The following is a 13,643-nucleotide window of genomic DNA, read 5'->3' on the forward strand; positions in this document are numbered from 1 at the left end:
TTCCTCGAAGATAACCAAACTCTCTGACCTGGGAGGTATACTGGTGCTCTGGTCCGATGCCGGTCAGCAATGCGCCTGTTCTGTTCGGTAGAACAGGTAAGGCCAAGCGTGCCTCTCTCCACACCCTGCGACAAAGACGTAGGTGTGCTTGAACTGACGGGACAGCAATTTCTTCCTCATGGACTGGAAATATGGGTGGTTGATACCCCAAGGAACACTCAAAAGGTGACATCCCTGTAGCAGCACTTGATTTGTGTGCATACTCGATCCAGAGAAGATACGCACACCAGGCTGAGGGGAGTTTGGCGGTCTGGATGTAGGATAGGTTTTTGTGATCCGTCCAGACGATGAATGGTTATGCGGTTCCCTCCAGCCAGTGTCTCCACTCCTCCAGACCAAGTTTAACGGCCAACAGTTCTCTGTTGCCTACATGTTATTATGCTCAGCAGGGGATAAACTGCGGGAAAAGAAGGCACAGGGGTGGAGCTTTTGATCCGTGGCTGAGCGCTGCGACAGGATGGCCCCCACCCCAGAGTCGGAAGCATCCACCTCTACGATAAACTGCCTCATGGGGTCCGGATGTACGAGCACTGGCGCCGTTGGTCCGTCCTCACCTGCCTACTCTCGATAATAAACCCCCAAAACTCCACAGAAGCAACATGAAACTCACATTTCTCTGCTTTAATGTAGAGTTTGTTCTCCAGGAGCCGCTGAAGAACCCGCCTCACGTGCCCAATGTGTTCCTCAGTGTTCCGAGAGAAGACCAATTTGTCGTCTAAATCAGTGTTTCTCAACTGGTGGGTCACGGGCCTTTGCATGGGAAAAAAAATAAATCCTGGGGACTTTCTCAAATGCAGCGGGTGTGTCGTTTTTTTTCCGGCTCGTCCGTCCATGTGTTCAGTCAGCGTGGCAAGTAGAACGCGAAAGCCTTTTCCGACACAGCATCATGTTTTCTCTGCGGCCCGGGGGTCGGGGACCACTGCTCTACTGTATGTACTCATGGCAGTTTCTAGTTCCCAGCAGAAAAATTTTCTGAGTATTCTTGACTTTCCTCTTTGAAAGGAGCCTGCTGGTTGCACTCCATACCATCATCAGCACCACTCTGAAGGGAAGCAGAGTAGGAGGCTGCTCGTCTTGGCACAGACTCTTTCTTCAGGTGGCATTGGCAGCGAGGAGGAAGGTCAGTCATAATGCTCATGCTCACTGCTGCAAAAAATCAAATCTGCAGTTCTTCAGTGTTAGTAAGACAGCCCTAGTGAGCAGAGGAGATAATCCGTGCAGCTCTCCTACTTCATAACCCAGTAATGATAGTAATAATCCAGGACACCATAACCTGCGATAAATGCTTTAAGGTTTATCTCATTTATTTCCTCTGCTGAGGTCCCACACATTCACGCAAGGTGTGCTCTTTTTGGAGATTCTTAATTCGCATGAAATGAAACATTAAATGAGTTGATCATTACTATTGTGAAGTACTGGAGTTCCCAGAGTAGATTTTAACATTGAAGTTAATTAATAATTATTCTATGGAACATAGGAGGAGCATGCGCCTTTGAAATATTTTGCTGTATGCGTTACAATTTTCAATTTATTGCACAAATCTGCTACATTTATTTAGCAGTTAAAGCTACGTTATTCAGACTAATAATGTAAAAATTCTCATTAAGTGCAATGAACTGGGGCCCTTTGTCTCATTTCAGGTGTCTGTGATTGAGTTATTCCATCAGGGAAACATTTCTCCTCTGAACCTGAACATTTATTTAAACAAAAAGGGAAACAAATCCAATATGTCGCAACAAAGATCAGAGGGAAATCTCTAATTTGTGTTGCAGAGCTTCGGCTCTTCCTCGTTAACCGTCTCATGACCCCTGAGATATACCCGGTGACCCTTTAGGAGGGGCCTTTGTTATGGAAGTAAATCTGTGTCATCGGGTTTTGAACGAAAAAGGTGATTGAATTCCTAGCACTGAATATTTATGCATTGAAATTATATATTGATTCAGGCTCTTGTCATCTCCCGCCTTGACTACTGTAACTCTCTCCTGGCAGGTCTCCCTGCTGCCGCCATACGACCACTGCAGCTCATCCAGAATGCAGCAGCTCGACTGGTCTTCAACCTTCCGAAATACTCCCACACCACTTCTCCGTTCTCTTCACTGGTTACCAGTGGCTGCCCGCATCCAGGTCAAAACACTGGTGCTGACGTACCACGCTGTGAATGGATCGGGACCAGTCTCCATCCAGGACATGGTGAAACCCTACACGCCAACCCGCACACTCTGCTCTGCATCTGCCAAGCGGCTTGATCCTCCCTCACTGAGAGAAAAGCACTCGGCGAGATGGCGACTCTTTGCTGTCCTGGCTCCCAGATGGTGGAATGAGCTCTCTGATGACATCAGGACTGCAGAGAGCCTCTACATCTTCCGCCGAAAACTCAAGACACACCTTTTTAGACTCTACCTTGACTAAAACACTAGCAAACCGTAGCACTAACAAATCGTAGCACTTAAATTGTACTTATAATGGCACTTTTCTATAACATGTTTTGTAACTGCTTAGTTGATGAAAAATGTACTTTCTTGTTACTTGTTTTTTGAGTAATGTAATATTGGACATGGCTACAATCCGGTCACCATGCTGCCGACAAGCCCAAGTTGTGTTGGGTGCTCGCTCCTTTTGCTTGACGCACGCTCCTGATCTTGAATCTAGAATCGATTGCTCTTCCTTGAGGTCCCGGAATATTTTAACGTTGAATTATTTGCATTTGAAATTTTTGCAGTATTTTAACGTTGAAAAACATTTAGATACATCATTTTCAACGCATAAATATCCAGTGCTAGAAATTCAATCACCCTTTTCTTTCAAAACCCGATGAGACAGATTTACCTCCATACTTTGTGAACTAACTACAAATAATGTAGTTAACCAGTCAGTCACATGTTACATAATTGACTCATTATTACCAGCCTGATCATGTCAGATGTAATAAAACAGGGGTCGTTCCACAGGTACTTAAAGCCTTTGAAGTGCATTCTGCTGATACTACTAGCACCCTTACTTTGCAAGTATTTGACCCCGTGGCGTGATACTTCTGATAAGTGGCAGGCTTCCCATCACCAATGGAAAGTAAAGTATTCCTGCGTGAGGCAGGCCTCCGACGCTGAGCACGTGGGGGAGGGGGGCATCCCGCGCAATCACAAGGCTTTTCTCCTCACCACGCGAAGTCGCGAGCGATGTGGAGGGGAGCGCTCGCTGCTGTAACTGGACGGCGCGGCGGCTCGTGCTGCGCCGGGCACGACGAGGTGCTGCGGAGTCGGCGTGATAATGACCGCCTTCAGTGAGCGCTGCGATGGATGAGGGAGGTTCAGCGTCAGCTCGGGGCGGAACAACAGTGAGCCGCTGTGCCTGCCGGCCGCGCCATGGTGTCACCTCGGCTCTCCGGACGGGGCACGCTGGCGGAGATGTGACACGCCGGCGTCGGAATTTAAACCGCTATCAGGGTCCGAAATAGACGAGCGAGGGAGAGGAGCCATGGAGAGAGCCAAGGGGGGGACGCCGACGACGCGGGAGGAGAAGCGCAAAGACAAAAAGCCAAAGCCGGGTAAGCTCTTCCGAAGGAAATCGTTGAAGTCCGTGGGGAGTTTCATGAACAGAATAATTAAAACTTTGGGCACTTTGACCCACTTTGGAGACCCGGACGCGCGGGACGCGGAGGACGACGACGGGGGGTTCCGGAACGGCGCGCCGTGCACCCTCAGCGCCGGCTCGGGCTCCATCAGGGGAGACGCGCATCTGACTCGGGAGCGCGTGGTGAAGAACCCCGCGAGCACGTCCTCCTCCCTGTGCACCGGCCGAGACAAACTGCTTCACCAATTCGCCGACAGAATCCCGGGTGTCGTGGGGCTGAAGAACCACGGCAACACCTGCTTCATGAACGCCGTGGTCCAGTGTCTGAACAACACGGACCTGCTCGCCGAGTACCTGGGGCTGGAGCGGTACAAGCCCGACCTCGGTCACGCCACGGTGCGCGCGCACGGGAGGAGCGCGGAGACGCGGCCCGCCGAGGGGGGAGAGGTCACGGAGCGGCTGGCGTCGCTGGTGAGGGCTCTGTGGACTCTGGAGTACACCCCGCAGCTGTCTGTGGACTTTAAGGTACCCAGTGTGCGCACAACACCACACCAACAACGCGGGCTAATTGGTGAGTGTACTCATTGATGAACACAGCTGGTGATCAACTAAAAACACAAGGGGGGCGGTTTGCGTGGTGGTCATATGTCCCTCAGCACATCTAAGTGTTTGAGTACGTTTTATTCAAGCGTGTGATGCACACAGTGTGCCGTCAGAGTAGCACTAACAGTCCTTTTGTTTAATAGAGTGGTCCCCTTGGGTTTCAGGGTTCTCCTCCTAAATGCTAACAAGGCTGCAGTCTCTGCAGTCTGAGGGCTCAAGGTCTGCTGGGGGCTCCTTCCACCACATAAAGATACGGTACAAGCTGTTTGCCTCGTTTTATCGACAAGCCCAGTGGGTGTGCAATGACTTTGACTTAATCATCACCAGTTCTGCTCCTGCAGAAGGAACTTCTTTTTACTCTTTCGCGGCCCGGTGAGCAAAGTACTGTGGTGTTTGTTTAGGTGTGTTGCCGTTGCAATGAAACACGTGGTTGCTCAGGAAAGATTTAATCTAACACTTCCTACCTAATAATCCCCCCCACGAGGATCAGGGGGCTGCAGAGTACTATCAGGAGGCCCTCAGGCGTTCCTTCTCTGCCTCCCTGGAGATCCGTAAGGGGAGGGGGGCATATTTTATCTGCCTGAAGCTCTTTGCTCTGGATTTCTTTGAGCCATTGTTCATTGCAAGAAGTAGATCATATGGAGCACTGAACAAAGAGACTCCACAATAGATCTATTCTTGGAAATGCTAATTATCCTTAAGTATGGCTACTGGAATATTCTGACCCAAACTGTTCAGCCACCGCCGTGACACTCTTCACACTTGCATATAATGCAAGGAGGAAAACGACCTCAGAGCCAACTAAGTGTTTTTTTTTCTTCACGTGAAATGCAATCAGAATCAATTTAGAGATTGTGCTCCCCCATCTGTTGTGGTCTCTGAGAGACTCTCCTGTCAACCAGCATCCTTATCCATCACTGTGCCTCCTGGCTGTGGTCTGTGGACGTTGGAGGTCCAGAGTTCATACAGCTTAGGCCTTCTGAAATTGCCTGTTGAGTAATACCACAGCTGCCTGTAGGGACGCATTATAAAATAATCCGATAGCTCCAAGGATTGTGCCTGAGAGGCAAAATTAGCACACACCACTTCGTCCAAAAGCCATTTGTTTTTTACTTTTTCAAACAGAATCTCTTATGGTTGGAAGTTAATTATTTCATTTGGAGGCCTCTGAAAGTCAGGTGCTTTGTCAGGTTTTGGGTAAAGCAGCCAGATTAAAACGAATCCCTATAGTGACCCTCCTCACATCAGAAGAATGTGGATATGAAAGGATAAAAAAGGAGGTGTTGAAAACGTTTTTCTTTTTTTCTGACAGCTTTTTTCCTTTCTTTCATTTCAAATGAACGACGCTGCTCCTCTGCAAACGCGGAATCCCCCTCTGATTAAAAGTTCTTGAAAGTTAATGAATCAGCAGTGGCCTCCTCTCTCAAGGTTAGTTGGCCGCAGATTCCCACTCAGGAGGAAAAACAAACCACCAAAGTCCTGCAGAGTACCTGGCCCTGCGCCACATCCCAGCACCACCTGTAATGTAGGACAGGAGAGGCGGAAGGATGGAAGCTGCTTTCCCTCGATGTTCACTGAAGGTCAGGCGTCGCAGTGCTGCTCTGTGTCCTCAATGCGCTCTCACAGATGTGTGTGCAGGCGGAGGGTTGCATTTCTTCCACCTGGTAGCAGATGTGATCTTTTGATCTGGACACTTGCGGTGCGTTTTCTGCATCCCCCCCCCCTGGGAGGATGGTGTGTTTGCACAGTGAGGCCTGGACAGGGACGAAGCCTGAAACTCAAACCCAACAGCCAATTCATCGGTTCCCATAACACGAGAGGCCTGTGAAAGAAGAGGGAGGCCGAGCAGGAATGCCGTCCGCCCTTCAGTGGATACTGATGTCCTATTTAGGAAGCTAAATGTGTGTTGTGACGACAGCGGGTTTCGCTCACAGGTATGTGTCAATATTTGCCGTGTCCATGTTGATTTTTAATGATTATCTATGTTGCAGTTAGTAGACCAGTGACTCCTCACCGGGGCCCCGTTCCTGGTACGTGGCTAACGGAGTTAGCCGAATCATTTTCAGGATAAGATTACATAAATTAACTTTGAAATCACCATAGCAACACATCCAAACACTTGAAGGCTAATTTACCTGTAACCTGTGTCCACTTTTTGAAATATTTCACGAAAGTAATTCGTAACTTTAAAAATGTTTTGAAATGCTATTTTTTTTTTTTAAAGTCCTAATAGTGTAAACCTAAATTAGTCAGTGTTAACTTCACAAAACTAATGACAGAGTGCAATAAACAACAAGGCACTTTCTACAACCTCAATTACATCACTGAGACAATTGCCACCTTCAAAAGGCTGGAGGTAATTACTATTATTACTTTGCTGCACAACAGCTTCAGGTTAGTGCGTGGCCACGGTTCTCGTGGTTGATCACAGAGCGTTTCTGCCAAGTCACCCCCAACGTTTGCAAAGGCATTTACAAAGATCCGCTGTTCTGTACCGAACCTTGTCCCATCAGCTCGAATTTTTGTAATGTTAAATGTGACAAAATATATACTATTTATTTGTGTCTGTGAAATACACCTGCTTAAGGTCGAACAAGACTTCCCCGAATCCCAGCTGTGTCGTCTATAGGAGGTAAACATGCAGCGTAAAGAAATACTGGCATGGCTCAACAAAGGCAAACAGCTGTCCAGGTGTGCTGGCTACTCAAGGAGCTTTATGTTTGCTAAATTATTTAGATTTCTAAACATTTCTCAACGCAATTTTTAGACTTTTTTTACTTTAACATCGTTGAGCCAGAGACGAGATCAGATCAGAATAGATTAGAGAAAGTTATCCCCTCTGCCAAGGATCCACCTGCAGTTTTTCTGTTCACTCCCCAGTATTCACATCTCGGAAATGACTTTGAAGACCCAGCCGAGGCGTGCTTGAGTTATGACCAAAGGCCGTACACGAGAAGTGCACATAATCATTGTGACGTCGTTCTCTGGTTTGCAGGTTACACTTTCGAAGCCCTGAATGTGTCCATACGTTACCTAACACACCATGAACTCATGTTCACAATGTTTACTCAGATGATGCATTTCAGTGAGAAGCGGTCATTGTGTGATCGTACATGGAGGTCGGACTCCAGAGGTTATTACTCTGCTCCCTCTGAAATGATTTCAACAAACACCACACTTATGTGCACTGAATTGCTCTGTCTTTCTTTCAAACTGCAACACGCTCCACTCGGGGACTCTACAGTGTGCAGAGAGTGTCTTTCCTTCAGTGTCTCTCTGGGGATCTTCAGTGACACACCTCTGACTTTGTTATCACACATGTTACATCACGTTCTGGGCGAGTGTCCGTAAGAAGCGCATTGCATATCAGTGGATCTTGAGGGCGACGATTAGAGTCTGCTGCTGCCTCCGCTGAAATCTCTCATCGCTGGCTTTCCCTCACGCAGCTCATTCCGACCCAATTGAGTCGCGTGCCATTTACATCCGGAGCGACGTGCAGTGTGTGAACTGAAGCGGACCTCAAATTTGTAATCCGGGGATTCCTCTAATCAGCGCTGCGAGGAGGAGGCTTCTGCAGGTGGCATCACGGCTTCACCCCTAACGAGCTGTCACACCACGAAAGCCCATTGACGTGCCACTGAGTTGTAGAATGTAGAATTCAAAGTGTTCACAGATTACAGGAGGTTTCTCGGTAAATTGTAACTTATGAATTAAACTGTTAAAATGTTGCTCTAAAAGAGCCCACTTTGATCAGGTGTACCTCTCTCCTCTCCAGACTGTGGTGTCCAAGTACGGATCGCAGTTTCGTGGCAACTCGCAGCACGACGCCCTGGAGTTCCTCCTGTGGCTGCTGGACCGCGTCCACGAAGACGTCCATCCGGCCTCCCACAATAACAACAACAAGACCAAAGCTCCCAGAAAGGTAGGACTTCGGCAGGCCGGAGTAAAGGTCACCGACGTTGGCGCTGCACGGCTAATCGATGCTTAACCGATACGTGACTCCTTCTGATTGATTCCATCCATTAATGCATTGGATACAATGGTCTACCGTGAGCTCCAGTGGCTTGATGTAGCGAGCGCCATTTTTCATCTGATCAACATTTTATGAATGATAATTTGCACATTAATTAACGTGCCACTTTACCTGCTGTTGGCGCATGAAGCAAGTCTTGTCTCACCGCCGAGGGGGTCCAGAAGTCTTTTGATGATTCCACAGACGGCCTCATCACAGTAAACTCTCAGGAGGTCACCTCCAGGTCCCAGAATTAGTTCTGCAGGGCAGCTTTCAGGCCTCCAGAGTGGCAGTCCCAGGTGTGCATCCTCTCTGTGTCTGATGCTCGGGGATTTTGGCGTTTGGTTTCCTCCCAGCACGTCTACACCTTGCTTTAGGCCTGGGGGGGGGGGGGCGGTGCCTCCTCGGATGGAACTTTGAACTGCTCTGATGTGAGCCATTGAAGCGTCGTGAAGAAGACACCCCTCTTCTTTTTTTTGCGTTAGCGGGCTGATAACCAGTGGCATAATTCATGAGAAGCGCCACACTTGCTGTTCGTGAGTCATTACAAATAAATCTACTCGAACTCGGTACCCTTTTGTTTCCCAAGGCTAACCGCAATGAGGTATTCTCTTGTTTCATCAGCGTGGCATCGGGAGATAAAGAGATCAGGAAGTCTTTCACTCTCAAGGCCATGCGTTGTATAATTTAAGACGGGCCGCCCCCTTTTTGATTATGATGATCATGACCGACATGCAACCTTTTCTTGCTCTGTTGTATCGATTAACAAAAAGAAGATGAGATGAAGGCACGGCCATCAAACGTTAGGGAGCCTTACGAGTAATGCCAGCTCTCTTTCTCGTAGCTTTTGCTTCTCTCTTTGACTGCAGTTGATACTCGGTCCTTCCATTTGTGTGTGAATGAGGCAGTGAGACAGATCACTGAAAGTTGAACACTCTCATGCACTCAGCTTTGTCAGTGGGAGAGTGTTCAACTTTACTTGACAACTCCTCCACGTCTCTGGACTCTCATGCCCTGGGCGTCAGTGTTTTTGTGAACTGCGTTGCCTTTGAGTTCAGTGAGCGATGGGGTGAGGTTTGGATGTATGGGGGGGTCTGGAAAGTGTGCTTGAGTGCACATGGGTCCATGGAGGATAGGGACCGGACGGCGGCTGAGGATATTTTACACAACCAGGACATAAACCTTTCCAAAAAAGAAAGCTGATTTCCAGCAGGATCCCTCCACGCGATGATGTTGATGCATCCAGAGCGACGTGTCAGCCTACTTGTCTTTTATTGGCCAGTCCAAATGATACTTTTGGCCCGCTGCCTACAGTCGACCATTAATGTACAAATATCTGATGTGCACTTGAACAATCTTATCAATCCTCGGAGCTTGTCCGACGGCTATATCAATGCAATTGTTGGAAACAAACAACTCTGTTTGCTCTTCACATACGTCTAATGGGAAAAGCAAACGTGAATTGGAACACCTGCAGGGTTTGTGGGTGAAGTAGTACACCCAGTCACTCTATTATTGTAGCCCCGATAGCAGCAAGTCTCTGTGTGGGAGTGTTTAACACAATACATTGTGTCTCTCCCAATCAGTCCAAAAAAAGTGAGGCAATATTTAATCAGGGATGGAGAGCGGGGGGGCGAGACTGTGTGCAGAAATTTTCTCCTTTTAAATAAAAATCCTTTGCAACAAGGAGGAGAGCGTGAAGCAGCACGTTGGACTCTGTCCAGAGAAGACAATCTCTTGTGACAGTTGTCTCTTATGTCTGTCCAGGCCCTCTGCCATCAGCCAGCGTGGGGGCTCCACACACACACACACACACCGTGGTTGTCATGCATTTTCAGTTCCATCAGGGCGAAAACATGCTGCCAGATAGGCCTCTACTCACTATCACAAAACGGGAGGGAAGGAATTCCACTTATTCCGTCTCCCCAGGAATCGTATGCTCCCTACTTTTCATCTGCAGCAGCGTGTCCCCTTGGTAGCCCTCACACACTGCTCCTCTGTATGAATGTACAGCGACGTTGTGGTATGCAGCGGGCTGTCACTGCCCCACCTACAAAGGCGCTTTGTGAGGGACAGCGAAGGCAGCACTGGGGGCAGGAGACGAGTCCCCGAATAACGCTCCTCTCGGTCTTTAGGGACCCAGCCGTGATTTTCACTGGGACGGCTTGTTTGGTTTGTCCGTTTTGTCGCTTCACCTCTGTGTTGATCTGCCGGAGCTCTGCTGGGACCGGTTGGCTAAGTCATCCGGTGTCACAGCCGGGCTTCAGCCCAGTTTACCAGTCCGTGCACGTCCAAGGAGTCCGCGTGCTCCATCCTCTCCGGCTTCCTATTCAGGAGCCCGAGGACCTTCACTCATTGTTTTCATGCATGTACTGCTAGTTACCACTTAGCACTGGAGAGCCAAAGCCCACAGGGTGGAAAAAGTGAAGAAGGTTCACTTCCCTCCTTCACTTTGGCTGGTTATGTAGTCACAACCACTGACTGTCTGGAGTGGTTTGCATCAGTAATGGAGGGTGACAGATCACCATCCTGCTCACACACAAGCAGCCCCACTCACAATACACACCAACCTTTACCGCCGACCCCCCGTGGCTTCGACACATTCTCTCTCTCGGTGTGTTGATTGTTTATCGCTTAGGAAACGCAGTGTGAAGCTCTCGCTGCCTGTGGCCCGGCTACATGAATGTGTTTCTTTGTAAGTTGCAGGAAGAAAGAGACACTTGTTGTGCAGCCCTGGTGCAGAGAAGGAGAGGTGAGACTAAGCTCCATCGGGGGGGGGGGGGGGGGGGGACGGTAAGCAGTAGTGACAGCCAGAGAGACGGGGAGACAGAGAGAAAAGTTACTCCTTTGATTCCACATGACAAACATTGCTGAAGAAGCACCAGAGATGGGACGTTTCATTCAAATTCTACGAGGTCTAGTTTGAGAGACTTTCCTCACGCAAAGGTCCAGACCACCTACACATATATATGTAGTAACCAACTAAACAAAGCCCAATTGAATAATATCTAAAAAACACTTCTCAGTTTTCAAATTGAACCGTATGAATTACAAATAATATGTAATATAATCTTCTATCTATTCAAGGAAAATAAGGGATGCATTTAATGAAATACATATAGACATAAAGCTTTAGCATTTCTTTGTATCCTCAAATAAAGAACATCATTTTTAACATAGGAATATCACTGACCTCCCCTTAACCTGCAGCTTCTAATGAATTCATTCAAGTGTCTATTGATGTCAAATAAAACAGCCACTGTACTCTATTCTCAAAAGAAAGGACTTTATTTGTGGTTATTAAACCCACATTTCATGTCAGGATTCTGATCATATTGTGCAGCGATGTTTATTTTCCATGTCACTATGTTGCTTAAAGGAGTTGTGCGTTGTGGCACTTTGGAATTGCCGCTAGAAAAGCTGCACAAAATTAACATTAAATTATTCTTAATCACTTCTCAGTTATGGGTCCAAACCACATATAACCTTCTTTTCCTTTTTTCACATGGTGATTACCAGCCAGCTGAACTGCTCTGACTGGATCATAAACGAGGGAAAATGCATTACAGAAGAATAAAGAGCAATTTGAGCAATACTTTTACTAAACATCAACAGGTTGAGTGGATAACCAGCATTTACTCTCGTAGTAGGAGACAAATGTTTTAATAATGTTTATGGACCAATAGGGCTACAGCTTTAAACAGCAATTAACCAAGAAGCCTAAAATAGGTTACATCTATCTGCCTTAGTTTAAAAACGATAAAAGGAATATACCTCAGCCAGATGATCAGCATGAGTGCTGTTTGTTGGTCCTGCTGCTGGAACATCTGCTCACATTGGACAGCTGTCCCAGACGCACAAATATTCTCCTGCCGATAGTATTCTGCCCAATTATTCTTTACCTTTTTAATTGGACTTCCACACGAAGCCTTGGTTTCACACGCGCTCCACAGCCCGAGGTGAAGCTTCTGCAGTGATTGAGCTGCTTTTTGCTTGTTTTGTTGAAGCGTAGTTCGTAGACGTGTAGTTCGGCGTCAGCACAAACCTCTGCACATCCAGGCAGGTGTGCAGGTGAGCTCTGCTCTGCCACGCACCTTCTCGGGAGAGACCCATGAGCCCCGTCCTCCTCGTGCTGCTAATGTGTAGAACCCCAACGCCTGGTTTATCGGCTGGGCCCTTCACCGGCGCTATGTGCGGGGTTGGGTCCTGAAAGAAGGACACACATCCAGACAGTGACCCAGAAACTGAGGTTTTTAAACATGGTTTCTTTTCTCATATGCTGGCACCTCAGGCCCCTGAACGCACTTCCAAACCCACAGCACAGCACTGCCTGTGTGATCGGTGCTCTCTGCTAACTGGGCTTGGTGCGAATGGTCCTGTTGCGATTCTTGTGTTTTCTGCACTGTGTGTGTGTGTGTGTGTTTTTCCTCTCCGCTCTGGCCTGCCAAGCTGAAACGGCGTCCTGCGGCTCCGAGGCCCCCAGCTGGAAAAGCAGCTTGAAGGGATGGGTCTGAATATGATCACTCTGCGTTTGGGGTCCTCTCTCACCTCTGACCCAGATCACTGTTGACTGGCCAAGCACCAAACAGAGCTAAGATGACAGGTGTGTGTGTGTGTGTGTGTGTGTGTGTAGTGTAAAATAAACTTCACGTGTCCATCTAAATGTACTGAGTCTGGATTCAAGGCCAAGGCCTTCTCCTAAATCTAGTTTTATTATATTATTGCTATCTGTGTTCTGTAAGCCAGTGGCGATGCTTTGTCTCGTCTGGAGAAGCTTTCTATTAACTGAACAGGCGCTCTGCAGGGAGGCCACTCTCTTATTCTCTGGCTTTGGAACTAAAGGAAGCAAAATGGCCATCAGCTGGATATTGACTTGTGAGCCTACATGAATTTAATGACTTAATTTGTTAAGATTTAGCGACATCAAAGTTGAAATTGTCTCCACACAAAGCTTCTAAAGATGCATTGTTAAATCTCTATACGTGTTTGTCCTGTAGAGAAGAATAAAGCTCTTCATCTTGTTTTGCATGTGACAAACGTTACATCGGCAAACTGATTTGTTGTTTGATGAATAGAAATGATTCACAAACCTGCTGCGTCTGATTGGCAGACGGCAATTTGAGTGGTTCAGATTGGCTCCGTGGAGGCGTTCCACACAGCGCGTCCATTCAACCGCCTGAAACCAGACCGACTGGAATGATTTAAACAGCAGTTGATGGCAATGATTTAAGCAGAGAGGCCTGCCTTTCACACCAAATCCAGTTTTAATGTGTTATCCTGACATATTGAATCTCCCCAAGAAGACAAATGGATTTTATAAAAAGCAAATTATCATCAACCCACCTTCATCAACAAATGCCCGCTTAGCGAAAGAGCTTTGATTTGATACCAGTAGAAAAGG

The 13,643-nt window shown here is 47.6% G+C and overlaps 1 protein-coding gene across 2 annotated transcripts in view; it reads left to right on the top strand.

Annotated features, from left to right (window-relative positions):
* Positions 1-3,156: 3,156 nt before the first annotated feature.
* Positions 3,157-13,643, top strand: part of usp43b (ubiquitin specific peptidase 43b) — a 44,264-nt gene continuing 33,777 nt past the window's right edge. Inside the window, exons 1-3 of one of the 2 annotated variants that reach the window (XM_037475378.2) lie at positions 3,157-3,601; positions 3,692-4,152; positions 8,006-8,152. In XM_037475378.2, the coding sequence (XP_037331275.2) occupies positions 3,532-3,601; positions 3,692-4,152; positions 8,006-8,152 (678 nt within the window). In that variant the 5' untranslated portion in view covers positions 3,157-3,531. Of the gene's footprint in view, positions 4,153-8,005; positions 8,153-13,643 lie in introns of both variants that reach the window. The other variant, XM_037475377.2, reaches the window with a different exon arrangement.

Source organism: Pungitius pungitius, chromosome 12 (assembly GCF_949316345.1).
Source record: "Pungitius pungitius chromosome 12, fPunPun2.1, whole genome shotgun sequence".
NCBI classification, from domain to species: Eukaryota; Metazoa; Chordata; class Actinopteri; order Perciformes; family Gasterosteidae; genus Pungitius; species Pungitius pungitius.